The sequence below is a fragment of the Convolutriloba macropyga genome, chromosome 5 (genome assembly GCF_964194025.1).
Source record: "Convolutriloba macropyga chromosome 5, txConMacr16.3, whole genome shotgun sequence".
Lineage (NCBI taxonomy): Eukaryota > Metazoa > Xenacoelomorpha > Acoela > Convolutidae > Convolutriloba > Convolutriloba macropyga.
In genome coordinates this window covers 9,527,606-9,550,683 of record NC_134472.1, presented here as the reverse complement: position 1 = coordinate 9,550,683, position 23,078 = coordinate 9,527,606, and the positions used below count along the sequence as shown (strand labels likewise).

At 34.8% G+C, this 23,078-nt stretch overlaps 2 protein-coding genes across 2 annotated transcripts in view; one reads left to right on the top strand and one right to left on the bottom strand.

Moving 5' to 3' along the window:
- The window catches only part of LOC142339117 (endothelial differentiation-related factor 1-like), a 242,983-nt gene extending 230,429 nt beyond the window's left edge, over positions 1-12,554 (bottom strand). Inside the window, exon 1 of the mRNA XM_075388856.1 lies at positions 12,526-12,554. The gene's annotated coding sequence lies outside the window, so the exon portion shown is untranslated. The remainder of the gene's footprint in view (positions 1-12,525) is intronic.
- LOC142339118 (uncharacterized) overlaps positions 1-23,078 on the top strand; it is an 88,758-nt gene that overhangs the window by 54,216 nt on the left and 11,464 nt on the right. The window contains exons 9-13 of the mRNA XM_075388857.1: positions 7,022-7,162; positions 13,977-14,148; positions 14,469-14,657; positions 15,307-15,853; positions 18,156-18,364. Of these exons, the coding sequence (XP_075244972.1) occupies positions 7,022-7,162; positions 13,977-14,148; positions 14,469-14,657; positions 15,307-15,853; positions 18,156-18,364 (1,258 nt within the window). The remainder of the gene's footprint in view (positions 1-7,021; positions 7,163-13,976; positions 14,149-14,468; positions 14,658-15,306; positions 15,854-18,155; positions 18,365-23,078) is intronic.

Sequence of the window (23,078 nt, the reverse complement as noted above, 5' to 3'; positions counted from 1 at the left end):
TAATTTATATCTACATAGGAAGCAATTGAGACAAGTCATTATCCAATGTTCGATTGCGCCAAATTTCAAAGCCAATGGGATCAACAATTATTGTTATAATTTAAAAAGAGACCAAAAATCCTTTGAAGGGTACAAATGTATAAAAATCTAACATTTTATGAAATCTCGTAGTAACAATAGTAACAAAAGCCGAGAAACAAGTGTTTGAAGCTAAATACGTTATATTTTTTGGCTCACTTTATGCGGCTTGTGACTTGTGTTGACAGAGACTGCGCTACAAACCGAACGAAAAACTTTAAAAAAAGACGAAGCTCAAAAACACGAACTTATTTTTGAAAACAAGTATTTTCAAAAGTCAAAAGAGACTTAGGATTACAACAAAAAAATTAATTAATCTTCAACACCTCAGAATGCCATTTGGGCCTGTCAATAATGAGACTAAGTCACGAGCCCACAAAAAAACAAATTCATAAAGAAGTCAAAACTAAAAACAATTTTACGACATGACACTGTTCATGGCACTATAATTATAAGATGTTCCCTGCAAGAACTGTAAAGCATCATTTTCCTTTCATCTTAACATCCACGAGTCTTTCTCATAAAATGACTAATTAGACATGAAACGAAAACCCCAAAAATTGAACAGTAGAGAAGTCTCCAAAATTTGTTATGAAAATAAACTGTCGAAGCAATCAGTCACAACGTATAAACAAGCGCAAAAAAATGTTTGAATTAACAAAACTGAAACCACTAAAATGTTAATTTATATCTACATAGGAAGCAATTGAGACAAGTCATTATCCAATGTTCGATTGCGCCAAATTTCAAAGCCAATGGGATCAACAATTATTGTTATAATTTAAAAAGAGACAGACCAAAAATCCTTTGAAAGGAACAAATGTATAAAAATCTAACATTTTATGAAATCTCGTAGTAACAGTAGTAACAAAAGCCGAGAAACAAGTGTTTGAAGCTAAATACGTTATATTTTTTGGCTCACTTTAAGCGGGTTGTGACTTGTGTTGACAGAGACTGCGCTACAAATCGAACGAAAAACTTTAAAAAAGACGAAGTTCAAAAACACGAATTTTTTTTGAAAACAAATATTTTCAAAAGTCAAAACAGACTTAGGATTACAAAAAAATTAATTAATCTTCAACACCTCAGAATGCCATTTGGGCCTGTCAATAATGAGACTAAGTCACGAGCCCACAAAAAAAACAAATTGATAAAGAAGTCAAAACTAAAAACAATTTTACGACATGACACTGTTCATGGCACTATAATTATAAGATGTTCCCTGCAAGAACTGTAAAGCATCATTTTCCTTTCATCTTAACATCCACGAGTCTTTCTCATAAAATGACTTCTTAGACATGAAACGAAAACCCCAAAAATTGAACAGTAGAGAAATCTCCAAAATTTGTTATGAAAATAAACTGTCGAAGCAATCAGTCACAACGTATAAACAAGCGCAAAAAAATGTTTGAATTAACAAAACTGAAACCACTAAAATGTTAATTTATATCTACATGGGAAGCAATTGAGACAAGTCATTATCCAATGTTCGATTGCGCCAAATTTCAAAGCCAATGGGATAAACAATTATTGTTATAATTTAAAAAGAGACAGACCAAAAATCCTTTGAAAGGAACAAATGTATAAAAATCTAACATTTTTTGAAATCTCGTAGTAACAGTAGTAACAAAAGCCGAGAGACAAGTGTTTGAAGCTAAATACGTTATATTTTTTGGCTCACTTTAAGCGGGTTGTGACTTGTGTTGACAGAGACTGCGCTACAAATCGAACGAAAAACTTTAAAAAAGACGAAGTTCAAAAACACGAATTTTTTTTGAAAACAAATATTTTCAAAAGTCGAAACAGACTTAGGATTACAACAAAAAAAATTAATTAATCTTCAACACCTCAGAAAGCCATTTGGGCCTGTCAATAATGAGACTAAGTCACGAGCCCACAAAAAAACAAATTCATAAAGAAGTCAAAACTAAAAACAATTTTACGACATGACACTGTTCATGGCACTATAATTATAAGATTTTCCCTGCAAGAACTGTAAAGCATCATTTTCCTTTCACCTTAACATCCACGAGTCTTTCTCATAAAATGACTACTTAGACATGAAACGAAAACCCCAAAAATTGAACAGAGAAATCTCCAAAATTTGTTATGAAAATAAACTGTCGAAGCAATCAGTCACAACGTATAAACAAGCGCAAAAAAATGTTTGAATAAACAAAACTGAAACCACTAAAATGTTAATTTATATCTACATAGGAAGCAATTGAGACAAGTCATTATCCAATGTTCGATTGCGCCAAATTTCAAAGCCAATGGGATCAACAATTATTGTTATAATTTATAAAGAGACCAAAAATCCTTTGAAAGGTTCAAATGTATAAAAATCTAACATTTTATGAAATCTTGTAGTAACAGTAGTAACAAAAGCCGAGAAACAAGTGTTTGAAGCTAAATACGTTATATTTTTTGGCTCACTTTAAGCGGGTTGTGACTTGTGTTGACAGAGACTGCGCTACAAATCGAACGAAAAACTTTAAAAAAGACGAAGCTCAAAAACACGAACTTATTTTTGAAAACAAATATTTTCAAAAGTCAAAACAGACTTAGGATTACAACTAAAAATTTAATTAATCTTCAACACCTCAGAAAGCCATTTGGGCCTGTCAATAATGAGACTAAGTCACGAGCCCACAAAAAAACAAATTCATAAAGAAGTCAAAACTAAAAACAATTTTACGACATGACACTGTTCATGGCACTATAATTATAAGATGTTCCCTGCAAGAACTGTAAAGCATCATTTTCTTTTCAATTGAACATCCACGAGTCTTTCTCATAAAATGACTATAAGACATGAAACGAAAACCCCAAAAATTGAACAGTAGAGAAATCTCCAAAATTTGTTATGAAAATAAACTGTCGAAGCAATCAGTCACAACGTATAAACAAGCGCAAAAAAATGTTTGAATAAACAAAACTGAAACCACTAAAATGTTAATTTATATCTACATAGGAAGCAATTGAGACAAGTCATTATCCAATGTTCGATTGCGCCAATTTTCAAAGCCAATGGGATCAACAATTATTGTTATAATTTATAAAGAGACCAAAAATCCTTTGAAAGGTTCAAATGTATAAAAATCTAACATTTTATGAAATCTTGTAGTAACAGTAGTAACAAAAGCCGAGAAACAAGTGTTTGAAGCTAAATACGTTATATTTTTTGGCTCACTTTAAGCGGGTTGTGACTTGTGTTGACAGAGACTGCGCTACAAATCGAACGAAAAACTTTAAAAAAGACGAAGCTCAAAAACACGAACTTATTTTTGAAAACAAATATTTTCAAAAGTCAAAACAGACTTAGGATTACAACTAAAAATTTAATTAATCTTCAACACCTCAGAAAGCCATTTGGGCCTGTCAATAATGAGACTAAGTCACGAGCCCACAAAAAAACAAATTCATAAAGAAGTCAAAACTAAAAACAATTTTACGACATGACACTGTTCATGGCACTATAATTATAAGATGTTCCCTGCAAGAACTGTAAAGCATCATTTTCTTTTCAATTGAACATCCACGAGTCTTTCTCATAAAATGACTATAAGACATGAAACGAAAACCCCAAAAATTGAACAGTAGAGAAATCTCCAAAATTTGTTATGAAAATAAACTGTCGAAGCAATCAGTCACAACGTATAAACAAGCGCAAAAAAATGTTTGAATAAACAAAACTGAAACCACTAAAATGTTAATTTATATCTACATAGGAAGCAATTGAGACAAGTCATTATCCAATGTTCGATTGCGCCAATTTTCAAAGCCAATGGGATCAACAATTATTGTTATAATTTATAAAGAGACCAAAAATCCTTTGAAAGGTACAAATGTATAAAAATCTAACATTTTATGAAATCTTGTAGTAACAGTAGTAACAAAAGCCGAGAAACAAGTGTTTGAAGCTAAATACGTTATATTCGTTATATTAAATACGTCATAAAATTTGCAATTATGATAAACAATAAAAGAAAAATTGAAAACGCATAGTACCAAAATAAAGAAACCTTTAGTTGAATATAAAATCTTTACCGAAATTATTTTAAAAATCACAGAAATCAGATTCTGCTTGTTTTCACTGAGGCTGCCTCCGAAGTTGAGAGAAAAAAGAAAAAAGTGGCAAAGCTCAAAAAAACATTGATATTTTCTCAAAAAAAAAATATATTCAAATTCATAACAGACATTAGACAACAACTGGAGAAATTGTTTAGGTTCTTTTATACAATCTAAAAGTTAACCCTATGTTTGATTGGGGACACTAAGTTATTGAACTACAAAAATCATAAGAAATGAAAACAAAACGCAAGAAGTCCATAAAAATTTTTACAAAAACAATTGGTCAGAGCCATAAAAACCTTGAGCTTAATTCTAGAACCAAAATATAATCTCGTTGGGTCTCATTTATTGTAAACAGTATCTTTCATTAATAGCCCTGATTCGAAATTTTTGTCCCTAATTTACGTAAAAAAAACATTTACATAGCGGAAATTTTTTGAATAAAAGGTCGCGCCCCATTAAAATCTTTAAAAAATTTATCATACGGATCCATGGTGAGATGAAGATCAACCCAGATTTTGCTGCGCGTCACGGAAAACCTTTACTCGTTCAATTCATCGGTTTTGAACCAAAATTTTCCAATATATCAAAAATAAATAATGAATTTTGTATAATTATCGAGTTTATATTTCCAAAAACTGGCAACATTATAGTTTCAGAAGTTCTCAAAGCCAGTGAGAGTACATTGAGCTCTATTTCTGAGCTCACGAGGGATTCGTACGCAGTTTTTAGGTGTCTACGTCCAGCAAGTTAAAAGGAAGACTAACATTGAAAAACTACAAAAGCCGAAATATTCAGAAAAAAATTGCTCTGCCCAATTAAAACCTAGGTTTTTTACTGTAAGGATTTTTGGTGAGATCAACATTATGGTGCACGTCTACGAAGAAAACAATTAATTTTTGAAATGTTTGCTAAATAGATTAATTCTATACTAAATTTTTCAGTTTGTCAAAAAAATAATGCATTTTGTATAATTATCGATTTAAAATTTGCAAAAAAAGTGCAAAATTTTAATTTCAGAAGTTTCTTAAAGCCAACGGGAGTACAACCAGCTCTTTTTTGAGTTTAAGACAATTATGAGTGTAATTTACAGGTGTCTACTTAAATCAAATTTAAAGCAAGTGGTTTAAAAAGCCATTTTTCGACGAAAAATGTGTGAATTTTGAAAAATTTGGCATAAGTTCTAGCCAAAGAACTCGGATCCAACAGTTCAGCAACCCTCCTCTGTCTTTGGAGATAAAATGAATCACATTACAGTTAACAATTTCAACATTTTTTTTAGCAAAATTGACGAAAATGGTCAAAATTGACGAAAATTTGGCAAAAAGGTGAATAAAAACAGGTGAATTACGTCTAATATTCACGAAATTTTAAACCTCGATAACTCCCTATGAAAAGCGAAAATTAAAAAAATCTTTTAAATTCCACGTTCTACGCTGGACGAGCTTTCTGATGCCAGTCTCAACTCTCTACGATGAATATATCGATCGGCGAAAATTGACTGAACAAAAAAAACCCATTTGAGTATATAGTTCCTCCCTCCTCAGAGAGGGGTCGGAACAAAAAGGAATTATTTAATTTGGGGTTAATTAAGCTTGGCAATCTTAGAGCTTCGTTTCTTGAAGGACTGTGAAATTTAATTGAAATTTGCTTCGAAGCTGAATTCTGATTCTCATTTTGTCTGACAAAATTATGATTTTACTTTGACCCAGTCATTGTGTTTTGCTCGGGAAATTGTGTTTTATTTTTCAACTAAATGTAAAATGTTTTACTCAGCTCTATTTTTGTTCGTTCTGGTGCAAAAAAACAGACTGGAATTTACCTCATGTTATTTTTGTCTATTCTAGTTTCAGAATACATCAATTTTTAATTTAATGTGAAAAGCATGACCTCCCTTTTATTATCACTTTTTCGTATCTGTCGGACTTGAAATATATGTAAGCCAAGAATTTGGATGAGCGGAGTATATGAAAACGCACATTAACGAGCCTGCTCGTAGAGGTTTAAAACTATAAGCATATTTTTTTTCATTAAATAGACTTGTAAATTTCTATTTTGAAAAAATCAAGAAGTCTTACTACTATTATATTTTTGAGGTTTCGCGTTTAAAAAAGCGACTTAAAACACTCCTATTGTCTTCGAGTACTTTTGCTGGCAGTCGATCAGTTTGCGTTACTATTTTAGTTGCTCTCAAACCATGTTCAGAGCAATTATATTAGTCCTTCTGTCCTTTTTGAATGCTTTTTTTCGTACTACCGACTTTTAATCTGACCTTTGTGTGAGACCTAATGACTGTTCGTCCTTAAAAGTTGCATAAACTGGTAAAGCCCGGGGCATTAAGTCATAGGGCCTTACGGCTCACTAGTCTTTAGGTTTTCGATTCACTGATAGTGTTTTTGAGAGAAATGAATCCATGTTGTAAACCCATGTTCTTAGAGTTTGACCCCGCCTCCACTTAACTCCCACACGCACTTTTAAGACATCGCCACCATTTAAATCTCTCACCCCCATTTAACCCGCACACCCACTTAACCCCAATCCCCACTTTCCCCGCCCTGACTCACCCTACCTTTTCACCCCTCACTTTTTTTTACCTCCCTCCTCTCTACCCCTCCTTAGCGTTCGACTCGTAACCCCGTACGCTCGCCCTCACCCGTACTGACCGAAACCCCCACCCCCAATTAAGCCAAAGATAGCCTCCCTGAGCCACAGCTAGCTACTGATGAAGCCAACTGCTCGCCAGTCTCTTGAGACCAATTCTGAAGCCGGTTAAGATTTGTTGTTTTGGTATGTCGAAAAAATCATTTTATAACATTTTACGATTCACTTCTCATGGTTCACTTAAAGCATTCTAACATTCACTTGATAGGTCGGAGTACATTTACCACGTGGCCCCCAACCCCCTTTCAGACGAAGGACCAGAGGCATCCCTGTTGGCTACAACTAGAGCAGCCAGAGCTTCCAGGTCTACCACTTTGGAACTCATCAGCACTCCAGCCCACAAACCAATGTGAGTTAACATTCGAACACCATATTTGTTGTGGGGGATAGAAACTAAATACTCAGTCAAAAACATATATTTCAAAGAAGAAAGACGCGAGTCGATTAGAAAGAGAATATTGTAAGGATTTTTGAATTTGGTCTGAACGAGAGGTTTAGCACTTCTATAATTTTATCCTTAGTGTTAATAGCCGCTCTCATTTTATCAACTGACTATTATTGTGCGCCTATTCTTTTCTACTCGAGAAGGAGTGTTTCAGCAGCGTCTTTTTTAATCAATAATTTGGAGTGAATTTGAAATTGGAAGTTCCGCACGATCTAATATTTGTAGTTGTCTGACGCTGAAAAAATTTGCCGAGCAGAGCGACAGAGGTTGTTTGTCCAAACCGCAGTCTTCTAGGGAGCAAGAAGTTAAGTTGTAAAAATTTCCCCCTAAGTGATCTAATTTTTTTCAGGTGCGGCTTTTGCAAGCAGTTTTGTGTGTGCAGTTTTTTGCTGAAAAGTTTTCAATTGGCTATAGCAATATTAATAATATTTTTAAAACGTTTTCAAATTTTATCATTCTAACGAGCTTTAAGCTAATTTGGAGGTTTTGCAATTTGCTTGTGACTTTTTAGGGTATTTAGAAATTTTTTACCCACTCTTTTATTTCATTGCATTTTTAAGGAAACTACGAGAGGCCTATTCTAAAATAGCTTAGAGGTTTTTTTTATTTAGCAATTTCTTGCATTGTTAAGTGTTCTTGCATCGTTTAGAAATATGGCAAAAAAATGAAAATTTAACGATGTCAATTTTTTTCCTGTTTGTCTGGAGCTTGTTAAGGCTTCCATAATATTGTATAGTGCATATATATATATATATATATATATATATATATATATATATATATATATATATATATCTATATATATTTATATATATATATATATATATATATATATATATATATATAAATATAAAGAGAGAGAGAGAGAGAGAGAGAGTAAATTTATCCTCACCCAGTTAATACAAAATATATATAAATACATTTTAAACATCAATCGAACATCATTTGAGACCACGAAATTAATCATTAAACCAAATTATCAACAATTTAACATCATTAACATCAATTTATTATAGGACAATGATTGAGAATAAGGCCAGGAAAGGACGCGCAACGAGGTCGTTAGACCTGCTTTCCAGCGCGCCCTACATTTTTTCAAACTGATAAACTTATTAGACAAAAACTCAAAAGACAGCAAAGATGTGAAGACATACTTTTGCCATCAAATAATTCTAAAAAAAACTTATCACATTTAAGCATAGAATCCAACCTCAGCATCCTCCTACTGCCAAGAACACTTAATACTCTACTTACTCTGTTGCCCCATTTGACCGAAAAGTTCATATTGCTACTTGTTTTATAGTGTTAGTTTGGGAAAGAATAATTGTCAGGAACTATGTTAATACACGAAAAACTTGAACATTCATAAGTGCAAAAATGAGCCCACGATGCTTTCGAAGAAGGCACCGCCGAAATTTCGACGTGGAATTCAGCAAAACATTAATGGATTTAGTATGAGCTTTGGTTCTCCTGTAATTATTGCAAAAGATTTTTCGAACAAGCTCGTCGTTCGCAAGTATGTAAGAATCTTTTAATTGATGGTAAATATCGGAAACCTGCCTCATGCTTGCGTTATCTCCCCTTCTCGAAAAGACTTTGCACTTTCAGCAGATTAAACAGAAAAGAGGCACGGTGACGAATTGAGTTTCGCTCCATTTTCGTTTTCAAGTTTGGGATTTTAAGTAACCTTAGAGATGCAAGTCCAGTAGACACAGCTGATCTTTCCAATTGAAACATATCATTCAAAAACTTTTCCGTATGAAGTCCAGTTAATGATTTCAAAACAAATGTCAAAAGCTCATAAATATTTAATTCTAAATCCGTTAATTTTTGTTACCAATGAACAAATCATTACTATGATCGCGGCGTTTCCGAAAAAAATCTCAAGTATTTCCTCTGCAGCTGATGCATTACAACTAAAGAAGAAAGGGTACAGCATCCGTAAACCAGTATGCCGTACTGCATAAATGGAGTTATTACGCTTTTATACTATTCAAGTAACTGGTAACGTGGAACAAAGTGGCTTAGCTTTGAGATTACACCGTATTGCCTGCGCAGTCTTGCAACAACCAATTTGGTGTGCGAACTGTAGGAAAACTTTGAATCAACTGTAAACCAAGATATTTACATTCATTTTTCATAATAACATAATCAGATTGAATCTTGAACTGGTGACTGGAAGCACTTGTTTTTGTATTCAATTGAAAGGTTTGAGATGTTAAGCTTTAGTTTGTTTGCATTTGGCCACTTCGCTTTCTTTAAAAGGTCGGCTTGAATTTCTTCACTCGAACAGTTCAAACCACATATATTAGTGTCGTCGGCAAAGAGTTAAACTTCAACTTGAGAGCAAATATTTGGTAGATCATTAATGTAAATCAAAAATTAGAGTGGCCCAAGGATGGATCCCTGAGGAACGCCACAGTTTACATTTAGCCAATTTGATGACACCCGCTGTTGTAACTTTTTGTGATTTTTCAGATAAATAGCTCTTAAACCACTTTAGGCATTATGACAAATACCATATAGTTGCATTTTGTTGAGTAAAATTTGGTGATCTATTGTGTCAAAAGTGTTCTTTAGTCCAAGAAAAAAATTTACGGTTTCTACTTTACTTGTCTTTACTTTTCAGTTAATTCTGCCAATGCATCAATTGTTGAATGTTTTTCTGGAATCTGAATTGCTTAGAATGTAGTAGATTAAAGGTCTCCGTGTACTCATATATTCTGGTGAACCTTGCTCCCTCATATATTTTGCTCCAAACCATCAACAGAGATATTGGTCTATAATTTTTTTTCATCCAACCGGGAACCATCATTGAATAGAGGAACTACCTTAGCCCTTTTGAGTTCTGTTGGGAATCAATCTTCCTTGAAGGATTGATTTTTTAGTGAAACTAGATAGCCAGTGATCACAGATCCTGCAGTTTTCACAATTATGTTAGTAATCTCATCTTCACCCGTTGATGATTTCTCCGGAAGAGATTCTATGATTCCTTTTATTTCATTTTCAGATACCGAACTCAATCTGAGTGACATTTCATTGTCTCTAGGAGAAATTATTGGTTCAGCCGGAATACTTTGCTTAATGTTTTTGCCAACATTTGCAAAAAACTCATTGAATTTTTCCGCATCCTCAATATTAGATGGATTAGAAACAGAACTCAAAAAACAGAAATCTAATTTAGGAATCGTAGTTTTCATAAGAGTATTTCCATTGAGCTCATTTGGATGATTGAATGTTTTTCTTGAGTCTCTGATACAATTCTCAAAGTTCTTCGCATAATATGCTTTTTTTTTGCTTACTTGACGCTCTTTTCGAGTCGTATCCAAATGTCTTGAAATTTGCTTAGCGAAGTCAATGTTGATTTGTCTTTTTTTTCATTTCTTATGCGTAAAATTACGTTGATTACGTAGATTTTTGAGGTTGTTATCAAATAATTTTGGTAGAAAACTTTTCTAGGATGAATATGGTTTAAGGGTGTATATCGATCAGTAATCGAAATGAAATTCTCATGAAACTTGTCGAAAAGCCTGCTTCCACAGCAGTAGATTGTTTTGAGCGCTTTAGTTAGTTCGTGATTCAAAAGGATATTGTATTTCTAAACCTTATCGCGTGATAAAGAAAAGATTTATCTCTTATAATCTTACTGTTGGTTTCAATTTTCCCTTGAACATTCCATTTGAACAACACCAAATAATGATCGGAAAAAGTTTGATGCTCAAGAATAATGCAATCACAGAGCAAGTTTTGATAAATATAATGGTTAATGCACGACACCGAACGATCGGTGACTCGAGTTGTTTGGTTCGGTAGAAGCCAGAAAGAATTGGAGTTGATTGTTTTTACATAATTTTGTATGAGTAAATTATCCTTTAAGGTATCAGTGCTGAAATCCCCACAAATAACCATTAGAAAAGTTTTTTAATTGAAATTGCTCAGCTTCTCATCCAAATATTCTGCAATGTCCATTTTGTTTGCCCTTGGTTTATTGTAAATTACTACTACACGAATAAGATATCCTTTTTTCTCACTTTTAACAGCCATTGAATCTTATAGCATGTTTTCGTAGGTTGTTTCGAAGGCGCATTTATCGTTAGTTTTTATCATTACACCGCCTCCTTTTGAATCACGATTCTTCGGAAAAATACTTTTATAACCGTTTTACAAGAAAAGACTCTGGATTATCATTTTCTGACAGCCACGTTTCGGTTAAACAAAGGATGTCTGGCGGAGACTCAAGACTACTTACAAGTGCTTCCATATCTTCTAGGTGTTTTTTTATTGAGCGAACATTTAGGCTTAGAACAGAAAGCGAAGAACTACAGGCAATTGATTTAAGTGCACTCAATACACGATGAGGAGGGGAAAATATTACTCCGAGAATGATTGAAGCATTTACTGAACTCAAGGAATTCATAATTCAGATTCCTTTCAGCCTCATACAGTTCAATTATCTTGTATACTCTCTTGTTTTCTCTCCAAACATAGAAAATTGTGGCTTCTCGTGTCCAAACCGACTCAATTCTTTGATCCTTTTTCATCATAGAGAAGAATTTCGCACGTGCTGGTGACATGTCTTCAAATATCCTGACGTTCGAGGACAATTTCTTCTTGTTCCGCAACATTTCTGTTTTCTTCACTCTCCGTGCAAAAAGCACAATAATAGAACACTCTCCTGTTTTGCCACCAGGAAGTCTATGAGCACTGGAAATATCTCTCTCGTCGAGAGTGACACCCATAGATGATGCAACATCGATAACCTCGTCTATCGTTTCGGAGTCTTTCTGCCCCACAAGAATCCAGTCATGGTTTTGTCTTGCACTTTCTTTCACAGCCAGTAGTCTGATATTATCCCACCTATTATATTTCTCCACAGTTTCAGCTTGCGCCAGTGCTACAAGCCTGCATCGTTCTTCTCGGTAAAAAGGATCGTTTTCAATTTTTTGCATGATTTCTGCCTATAGGCCTTCTTTGATTGCCTCGATGGCCTGCTGAATAGCGTTAGGAATGGCAGCTTGAATTTCATTTCTTATTATAGAGATAAGATCGTTTTGCATTTGCCCAACGCACGTTGGGATGAGAATACTGATGTGGTTTTCGAATATATTGTCTATTTTTGACGGACATCATCATCTAACCTATCCGGACTAGGACTGGAATCAGGTTAAGCCCTCTTTGCATCATGTTTTGAACCGATAGGTGTTTTGGCCAAGAAAAAGCAAGTTGGGTAACTCCGTGTTTTCGCTTCGTTTGACATCTCTGAAACTATTTAATAAGTTTATCACAACAATTAGGCTAATATTAGTATATTCTCAATTGCTTGAGAAATAGTATCGTCGTCATTTTTCTTTGTATTGAATGAAGTATTAATTAAATTTTATACTACTTTTAATTCAGATTAATTTTAAGCTAACTTTCCGATTGTTATTATATTTGAGATCTCTTTTTATTCCGTTCTTCCATTTTTCTTTTTATAAAGAATAATGGAAGAAAGTTATCCTTTTATAAAGAGTTTTATAAACATGTTATTTATCACTTAAAGTTGACAGGATAAATAAATTTATGGGTTGAAAATACTAGCCTTTTTGTCACTAATTATTTTTTTTTGGATATTTTGCGCGAAAAGTCAGAACTGATCTTATTTCTGCTCCCAAGAACCGTCGAGCATAGACTATCCCAGAACGAAAGGTTATTTTTTTCGCACTTGTTTGAAACATTATCGGCGGATACATATAGGGGCTCATTTTTGCACTAACTGGGTACAATTTTGGCGATGTTCAAATCAGTTAATCTGAGATAAATATGTCAGTATTGGCGATCAATTCTTAGGCTAAAACTTTGGCTCAACGGAAATGAACTAATGTGAGGTTTTAAGATGCTTTTGCTTTCTCGCAATTTTACTATATTTGTTTTTTGGATGATTGCTGTCTTCCCTAATTGTCACAGCAGTTGGGCAGTTTCTGTGTGATTATATCTAATGTGCTCATTCTTCAATAATTTATTTTAGCCGTTTTTGAGGTAAAACAAGGAAAAATTACAGTTTTTAATTTCTTCGTCACAAACGGCTAAAATCTTACTAAGCTGTACCACAACTTCGAACTTTTTGACACATCGAATGACCCTGTCAATTTGTAAGGTGTATCTTTTCTTTTTCTGTTTCAATGCCGATGGATGTCAATGGGGTCGTTGGTGGCTACTTTTAGGGAATCCTCGAGCCTTTTCGTGAGAGTGTTCGCATTTCTAAGAACTAATTGCAAAATTAATGACAAATTGCAGCTGCCTCATGATTTTTGTGAGCGACCAATTTTTCTTAAAGTAATTTCTAAAGCAATAAACTATTGTTTGATCTGACTTTGATATATATTGCACAATAAATAAAAATACAACTTGAGTAAGTTTAAAGTGAAGGGAAGACTTTGTTTCTCAGAGGATTTTCTGGATATAATTGTATGACGACTTACAGGGTAGCTTACAGGATTAATAGTTACACAAATTATGCTGGTATGGCGCAGGGGGTATAAAGCAGGATTAAGAAATTCTCCTACAAATTGCTGGATGACAAAGCTCATTAAAAGTGTTATTCTTCAAGTTTTTTAACATTGATTTTTTTTTTGCTGTATTCCCTATTAATTATCTCTTGTCTGTCTCCCTTAAGAAAGTTTGTTAAAGTCTTTGCACAACTCTGGTCTGCTTTTCTACGATTGGTATCATTTTACAGGAAGCACAGACTGGCAGCTTCCTCGGACCACCTGGGCGTGATAACTGTTGGGGGAAATTTGTACATGATGGGAAGCACTGCTTGTGGGAAATTGGGAGTGGGTGAACTTGTGATGCAGACAGAATACCACAAAGCACTCTGTGTGGAGACACTACACATGTTCAGCCTCAAGGTCTGTTTGTTGATTTTTTTGTTCAGAGGTCTTTTCTCGTCAATCATTCAGGCCCTTAAAACTGTAACACTCGTGTTGAACTTTTTTGCACGGTTTCGAGCAATTCGTGCAGACTGAGTTTTCTTAATAATTACGAGGTTTGTCGAAATTACTACGTCAATTCAAATTCTTTTTCACAATAATTTTTATTAACTCCTAATGTTTTTTAATGACATTTCATAATTGTGCGCTTTGATTTTGAATCAATTTCATCATTTAGCTATTCAAATGGTTCTATTATTTTATCTTCATATATGAACCCGGTTTGTTTGTATCTTCAGGTGAAATCAATCGCCTGTGGACATATGCATACGTTGTGCCTTACCTCGAGAGGAATTTACTCATGGGGCTCAAATAAATATGGACAACTGGGTCTGGGTCATCCAAACGGACCAGGCCAGTCAGACGAGGAGACAATTGTCACTAAACCAATGCCAGTGCCTCTTTTTAACCAGGAAAAAGCAACACAGGTTGGGAAAAAATTCGTTGAGAATGAATGATTCGCCATGAGCCCAAGGTATTGAAAACTTAACTACCATTTTAGTTGCTCAAAAACGAAATCCAAAATGAAAAATTTAAGACCCGTTGAAAATTTTGAACGGATGTTTCTTGAGAATAGATGTCTCGGTCCGACATATTAGGTCTGTTTATAATGTTATAATGGATCTTGAGCAATTCGTTGCCGACCAATTCATTAACTTTTTTAATCTTTATCTTTTTCATCTTACATATTGTAGAAAATACCTTTCTGAAATGAGAAGTTTCACTCAACTGAACCTTTCTAGCATCACCAGATTCGCAACATCAAGGAAACGAGCAGCCTTTTATCAAAAGATTTTTGATGATACTTCCATCAATTTTTGTCGAAATTAAAATGCAAAAACAAGAAAAGAACCAAAGAGAAAATAACCAAAGTTGTTATTATGCCACGAATTTTTTGTGCCACGAACAGATTCGCTCGAGTCGTCTGGTATAAACTTACAGGATTAAGTACGTGTCAACCGATCAGTGAAATTAAATCAATAAAGAGTAAAGTTATCACGCTTTTTATACGTGACTTACAGGTGGTCGTGCTGTAATCTCGACACCTTATAATCTTTCGTAATTTCTTTGGCACAGATAGCTTGCGGGGACTACCATTCTCTTGTTTGCACTCGAAGTCCACGAAAAGTGTTTGCGTTTGGCTGGGGTGTATTCGGACAACTGGGCACTGGAAGCTCGGAGAACTGCTTCAAGCCGAAAGAAGTGCGACTACCTCCTAACACGAATGTCATCAGTTTAAATGGAGGCAAAACACACAGCACTCTGCTAACTGAGTATGGTCATGTTTATGCGTGGGGAAGCAATCGTGCTGGACAAATTGGTATTTTTGACGGCAACGTCAATAAATCTACCGAGCCGGTTTTAGTCAAATTTTTCAACGAAACGGCGACCGTTCTGCAAACGAAGGGATTCGTGAACATAATTGCAACGACAAGTGGTCGGATTATCAAGTTCGGCTGTGATCCGAACAAAATGCAGATTTACATTTCAAGAGTGAAAAGCTCACGAGCCAATACAAACGTTAAGCCGGACACATTGTACTCCGAGGAGTATTTTAAGACTCCAAGAGAGATTATGATCAGTGCGAATGTACAGGAAGATCCAGTGGTGGATTTCAGCTTAGGTAAGTGGATGAAAGGCTTGCATTAACACTATACTGAAGTAAGCACCCTTTAGTTTTACGGAGTAAAAATCAATTTTTTTCCGCAGTATTACTCCATCTTGCAATCAAATTTTGGAGAAAATAAATCCACCTTTGATCCCCTACACTTGTCTTGCCTTTCTTATGAAATTCAGATGATACGCAACGGTAACTTACCAGATGCCGCAATATAAAGCGGATGAACTCCGTCCAAGTCTCACAGTGAAAAGCAAATAGTCATAAGATGTGATAAGTTTTCACGTTTGTTCTGCTATGATTGAGTTTACATTTGTGATAAACATTGAAGAGAGGAAAGATTGAAATGTGATTTTGTGACAACTCTTTCTACTGTGAAACTTCGTCGGAGTTCATCAATTTTACATTGGGGTATCTGGTTAGTTAACGATTGCCTTTTATCTGAGTTTTATATCACTAGTGTAGGCAAGATACCACAGGCAAGATCACTAGTGTAGAGGATCAATGGTGTAAAAATTGTCTCAGAAAATTAATTGCAAGATGGATTAATGTTGCGTCAAAGATTGATTTTTAATAGCCGCACAGCGATAGCTGGGGCTATTATTGGCCTTCTCTTGGTTTTTTTTTATTTCGCCGTCACGATTTTTGTTACGACCATATGACGTCACAACCACTTCAACTCTGCTTTTTGTTTATTTGTTCATGCAATTTCAACTGAAGTGCGCGCGTGACGTAATTTTTCGCTCTTAGTGGAGCGAATTTTTTTGTTCATTTGCGTGATTAAATTTTTGGTCACACTTGACTTACCTCACTCACAAAAATGACTTTCTCGCTTTGAAATTGACTTTTATTTACTTTAATTCAAAGAGATAAGGTCAAATGGGTGTGTGTCACTCTAAATGAAGGTTATTAGAGAGCAGCTAATAAAGACAGCAAAAACTTATACAGATGTTTAATCAAAATATAATATATCAGCCTTCAATGAAAAGACGAGTTTTTTGGTCTGTCTTTACTGTTTTGCGACTGCAGATCTACGAAGCTATTGCGGCTATTTTCTGGCAATCTGTCAGCTATGTTTTAATTCGTAAAACTATAGGGTGCTAACTTGTTTTTGACGTTCAGTATACTTATCTTGACGTGATTTAATCAGGTGCAAATCATTTTTCTCATGGAGTATGTTGTTAATTACACTCAAATAAAGTTAGAAGTTCGAGTTTTTGTCGGAAATATTTCATTGTTTTCTACAAGAGATTATACTGGGGAAGACCAAGGGCTCGAAGTTAGTTGCATTTTTGTTAGAGCTGCTTTTAGTCTCTGAACCGAACGAGTGCAGTGATCACTGATTGGAATTTCAATATGATGTCCGGCACTCTCAAACATGTATCGATATCTTTAAAATCAGGGGTCACAGACAAAACAGTCCCAGACAAAACTGTCACGGATGAAACAATCCCGAATTGCAAAATATTCCCTGACAAAACATTCCCAGACAAAATAGTCCAAAGGAAGCAGACAAAACAGTCCCAGACAAAATAGTCCCGGATAAATATCGAAACAATTGTAAATGTAATCCACAAACAATTAACAAACATAATCTATGACTTAATTTTTTGAATATTTGTTTTTAATTGATATGAATTAGGATTAAACCAAAAACTTGTTTCAAAATACATAATTTGGCTAAAACTAAATTGTAATCAGCTTAATATTTGTTCAATTTGTTCAATCATATGAATAACTTAAGTGGTTTTTCTTAATTGGTGTACGTATGTTCAACTCTGTTTAGTGGGGACTATTTTTGGAATATTTTACTATTCGGGATTGTTTGTCCGGGCCAGTTTTGACAAAAATTTGGCCCACGATTTTTGAAAGCTTCCTTTCATAAGAGTTTTAAAGTGTTTACTTCTCTCTCTACCTATAATTAGCAGTTTTGTCCAATGCAAGTGCCTCGGTATGCTCGGTCCGAATTCTAGTCCAATTTGACACATGTATCACAAGAATTACAAGAACACAAGAATTATCAAAATAGACTGAAATTTGAGGGATATGTTGAGCAGATTTTGCCAATTCATTTTAACGACAACTCTCCCCGAAATATGTTGCCTTTACTAAATCAGAAATCGAAATCTAATTATTTAATTTCTCGTTGAACCTAGATTGAACTCAGCCTTTTAGATTGAACTTAGTCCTTTAAAATGTCACGGGATTAAAACCGTCAAAGATCTTGACCTACGGGCAAATAAGAAGGCAAAGTTTTTGCTATTGCGATTTTTCAACTTCAGTTTAGGTAACTGAATACTTCGAATAGGTAACTGCCACATCCTCTGTCTGCTACAGTCTGGCCAAGTGTTTGGATGTGGTCGCAACGAGAGTTGCCAGCTGGCTCTGCCCAGTTCGAACGTAGTGAACGAGTCCTTCTTTCCATTGTCAAACGTGCCATTCTGCACCCACGTTACTGCTCTCAAGGACACATCTATCGCAATAGGGGAAGACAACCGATGCTATTTGTGGGGAAAGGTGTGTTTTTTAATAGCCGCCCTCATCTTCTCAGTCGGCTATTATAGCGCTCCTATTTTTTTTACAATTCAAAGAATTTTTACAATTCAAAGAATTTGAATTGTATTGGGGCGCTGTCTTTTTTTTAAGATCTGTTCACACATTTTCATGATTTTTGAAGTCAAATTGGAGTATTGATTTTGGTCACGCCGAAACAGTAAGTGGAGCGAAAAAGCGAGTGGTTTTGCGGCGTGAAATTTTTTCGCTCTAAATTTAAAGTAGAGTGAGACAACGGTGTTTGAACAAAAACTCGCTTTGTCGCTAGTGGTTTTTATAGTTGCGAAGCTGTAAGCTGAGCGAAACTATATTGCGGTGCTCTTGGTTTTTTACAATTCAAAGAATTTGAATTTTATTGGGGCGCTGTCTTTTTTTTAAGATCTGTTCACACATTTTCATGATTTTTGAAGTCAAATTGGAGTAGTGATTTTGGTCACGCCGAGACAGGAAATGGAGCGAAAAAGCGAGTGGTTTTGCGGAGTGAATTTTCCTCGCTCTAATTTTAAAGTAGAGTGAGAAAACTGTGTTTGAACAAAAATTCGATTTCTCGGTAGTGGTATTTTGTTCACATGCGGCAATTTCACTCTGATTTTTACTGTTTTTTCGATTTTTTGGATCGGATTTTTTTCTAAATGGTTTTCCCAATCCATTCACAGCTCATTCTTGACGTGATTTAATCAGGTGCAAATCATTTTTCTCATGGAGTATGTTGTTAATTACACTCAAATAAAGTTAGAAGTTCGAGTTTTTGTCGGAAATATTTCATTGTTTTCTACAAGAGATTATACTGGGGAAGACCAAGGGCTCGAAGTTAGTTGCATTTTTGTTAGAGCTGCTTTTAGTCTCTGAACCGAACGAGTGCAGTGATCACTGATTGGAATTTCAATATGATGTCCGGCACTCTCAAACATGTATCGATATCTTTAAAATCAGGGGTCACAGACAAAACAGTCCCAGACAAAACTGTCACGGATGAAACAATCCCGAATTGCAAAATATTCCCTGACAAAACATTCCCAGACAAAATAGTCCAAAGGAAGCAGACAAAACAGTCCCAGACAAAATAGTCCCGGATAAATATCGAAACAATTGTAAATGTAATCCACAAACAATTAACAAACATAATCTATGACTTAATTTTTTGAATATTTGTTTTTAATTGATATGAATTATGATTAAACCAAAAACTTGTTTCAAAATACATAATTTGGCTAAAACTAAATTGTAATCAGCTTAATATTTGTTCAATTTGTTCAATCATATGAATAACTTAAGTGGTTTTTCTTAATTGGTGTACGTATGTTCAACTCTGTTTAGTGGGGACTATTTTTGGAATATTTTACTATTCGGGATTGTTTGTCCGGGCCAGTTTTGACAAAAATTTGGCCCACGATTTTTGAAAGCTTCCTTTCATAAGAGTTTTAAAGTGTTTACTTCTCTCTCTACCTATAATTAGCAGTTTTGTCCAATGCAAGTGCCTCGGTATGCTCGGTCCGAATTCTAGTCCAATTTGACACATGTATCACAAGAATTACAAGAACACAAGAATTATCAAAATAGACTGAAATTTGAGGGATATGTTGAGCAGATTTTGCCAATTCATTTTAACGACAACTCTCCCCGAAATATGTTGCCTTTACTAAATCAGAAATCGAAATCTAATTATTTAATTTCTCGTTGAACCTAGATTGAACTCAGCCTTTTAGATTGAACTTAGTCCTTTAAAATGTCACGGGATTAAAACCGTCAAAGATCTTGACCTACGGGCAAATAAGAAGGCAAAGTTTTTGCTATTGCGATTTTTCAACTTCAGTTTAGGTAACTGAATACTTCGAATAGGTAACTGCCACATCCTCTGTCTGCTACAGTCTGGCCAAGTGTTTGGATGTGGTCGCAACGAGAGTTGCCAGCTGGCTCTGCCCAGTTCGAACGTAGTGAACGAGTCCTTCTTTCCATTGTCAAACGTGCCATTCTGCACCCACGTTACTGCTCTCAAGGACACATCTATCGCAATAGGGGAAGACAACCGATGCTATTTGTGGGGAAAGGTGTGTTTTTTAATAGCCGCCCTCATCTTCTCAGTCGGCTATTATAGCGCTCCTATTTTTTTTACAATTCAAAGAAATTTTACAATTCAAAGAATTTGAATTGTATTGGGGCGCTGTCTTTTTTTTAAGATCTGTTCACACATTTTCATGATTTTTGAAGTCAAATTGGAGTATTGATTATGGTCACGCCGAAACAGTAAGTGGAGCGAAAAAGCGAGTGGTTTTGCGGCGTGAAATTTTTTCGCTCTAAATTTAAAGTAGAGTGAGACAACGGTGTTTGAACAAAAACTCGCTTTCTCGCTAGTGGTTTTAATAGTTGCGAAGCTGTAAGCTGAGCGAAACTATATTGCGGTGCTCTTGGTTTTTTACAATTCAAAGAATTTGAATTTTATTGGGGCGCTGTCTTTTTTTTTAAGATCTGTTCACACATTTTCATGATTTTTGAAGTCAAATTGGAGTAGTGATTTTGGTCACGCCGAGACAGGAAATGGAGCGAAAAAGCGAGTGGTTTTGCGGAGTGAATTTTCCTCGCTCTAATTTTAAAGTAGAGTGAGAAAACTGTGTTTGAACAAAAATTCGATTTCTCGGTAGTGGTATTTTGTTCACATGCGGCAATTTCACTCTGATTTTTACTGTTTTTTCGATTTTTTGGATCGGATTTTTTTCTAAATGGTTTTCCCAATCCATTCACAGCTCATTCTAGGCCTAGTTTTCTGTTTGAATTAAATTTTCATTTCTCGCTAGTGGTTTTTTTGTTCACATGCGGCATTTTGAGATTGATTTTGTTTTTTTTTCTTATTTTTTATCTGATTTTTTAAAGAAATGGTTTTCTGATTTCACTCATAGTCCATTCTAGGTCTAGTTTTTCTGTTTAGTCAATGAAAATTCTTTGAATTGTACGTCAGGACTTGTCCTGCTATGTTTTTTGTTTCGTCGTCTGACGCTCTTTTTTCGTTTTATATTTGTTCACACAACAAAGCTGAAGAAGTCAAATTTTCTGAATGACTTCTTCCTCTCACTAACGGCATTTGCGCGCGTGACGTCATTTCTCACTCGCTTTAGCAAAAGTTTTTAGGTTATTTGCGTGATTAGATTTTGATCATACGTGACTTACCTCACTCAATAAAATGACTTTTGCACTTTAAATTTTAAGTTTAATTTGAATTTGTTTAAGATCAAAGGAACTCATTTGTGCAGTAAAGGTCCCTAATAAGAGGCTTCTGCGGAATGAATTTCAACAAGCTTTTTTAATTTATCGCTGATTGTTTTTTACCTAGTTTTTTTGAGCGGCGTCGATTTTTTTTTCAATTTAGATCTGTATCTGTTTCTATCTCTATTATATGGCACGCAGGTCTATTTTTTCGCAGCTATCCCGGCAATCTGCCGGCTTTGTTTGTTCACATGCGGTAATTTCACTTTGATTTTTGCTTTTTTATTTTTTTGGATCGGATTTTTTTCTAAATGGTTTTCCAATCCATTCATAGTCCGTTCAAGGTCTAGTTTTCTGTTTAGTCAATGAAAATTCTTAGAATTGTACGTCAGGACTTGTCCGGCTTTGTTTTTTTTGACTTCGTGGAATTTTTTTTCGCTTTACCCATTTTGCCGCTTTTTCGACATTTTGCGTGAAATCTTTTTGTCTTCTCTAGGCTAGTTTCACTCTTCTGTCATTCTGCTCTAAGTCCTTTTAAAGAGCAGCTGCTCAGCAAAGCAATTCAAAATGAAGAGAGTCAGTATAATAAAATCAAAGTCAGAGATAGAAACGGGATAAACCCATAAAGCCCAATTTTAGATGCCCGGTACTTGAACTTTGTTCTCAAGTTTTAGTTACTATCTATAATGCTTGTTGGTATTTATACTAGAACCTGTAGCCTCTCACTAAGAGACAGGAGTTTGTTCAACTACGAAATGACATCAAAATAAATTGCACTTAATAATGTTTTTGTACAAACATCAATTTTTGTTGATGTTTTCTTTTCTTTCAATCCCGATAGAGATATGGGAATCAACGGCGGCTATTTTCCGGCAATCTGCTGGGTATGTTTATTAGTCCCATCTGTATATGTTTGGAAAATGTTGCAGCGTTGGGTGCCACTTGTAGTGTTATGTTCTGTTAGCCATATTGCGTTGATCAAAATTGAACCAACGCTTTGAAACATCAATGCTACTGGTTAGCACAAGTGAAAATTGAATGTTGAAATGTCATCTCGGTTTCTCATTTTTTAAAAATCTTTCTAGCATTAAATTCACCAAAAAGCTATCTCCACTGAGAGTTAAGATTCATATACTTTTCATGACCAGCTAGCTACTCATTGATTTAGAAAAACTGTTAATGGCGTCAGGGCAAATACTCAATATATCAAATTACCCAAAAACGCACCCATTATTATACCGTATTTTAAAAATTACCAGCAAGAATATTTGGTATTATACCTCAGCGAGATAGCTTATGAAGACTTTAGTTTATATTTGCCACGGCCATTCCTCAGCGGCCTCTGAAAATTAAAATGGAACTTTTACAACCAAATATGAGAGCAAATTAAACGCTTAAGTAATATAAAACGTGCTTGTAATACCAACTGCTAAATTGAACTATTGGAACTCCGTGATCAAAGGTAGTTAGATGGGTATTT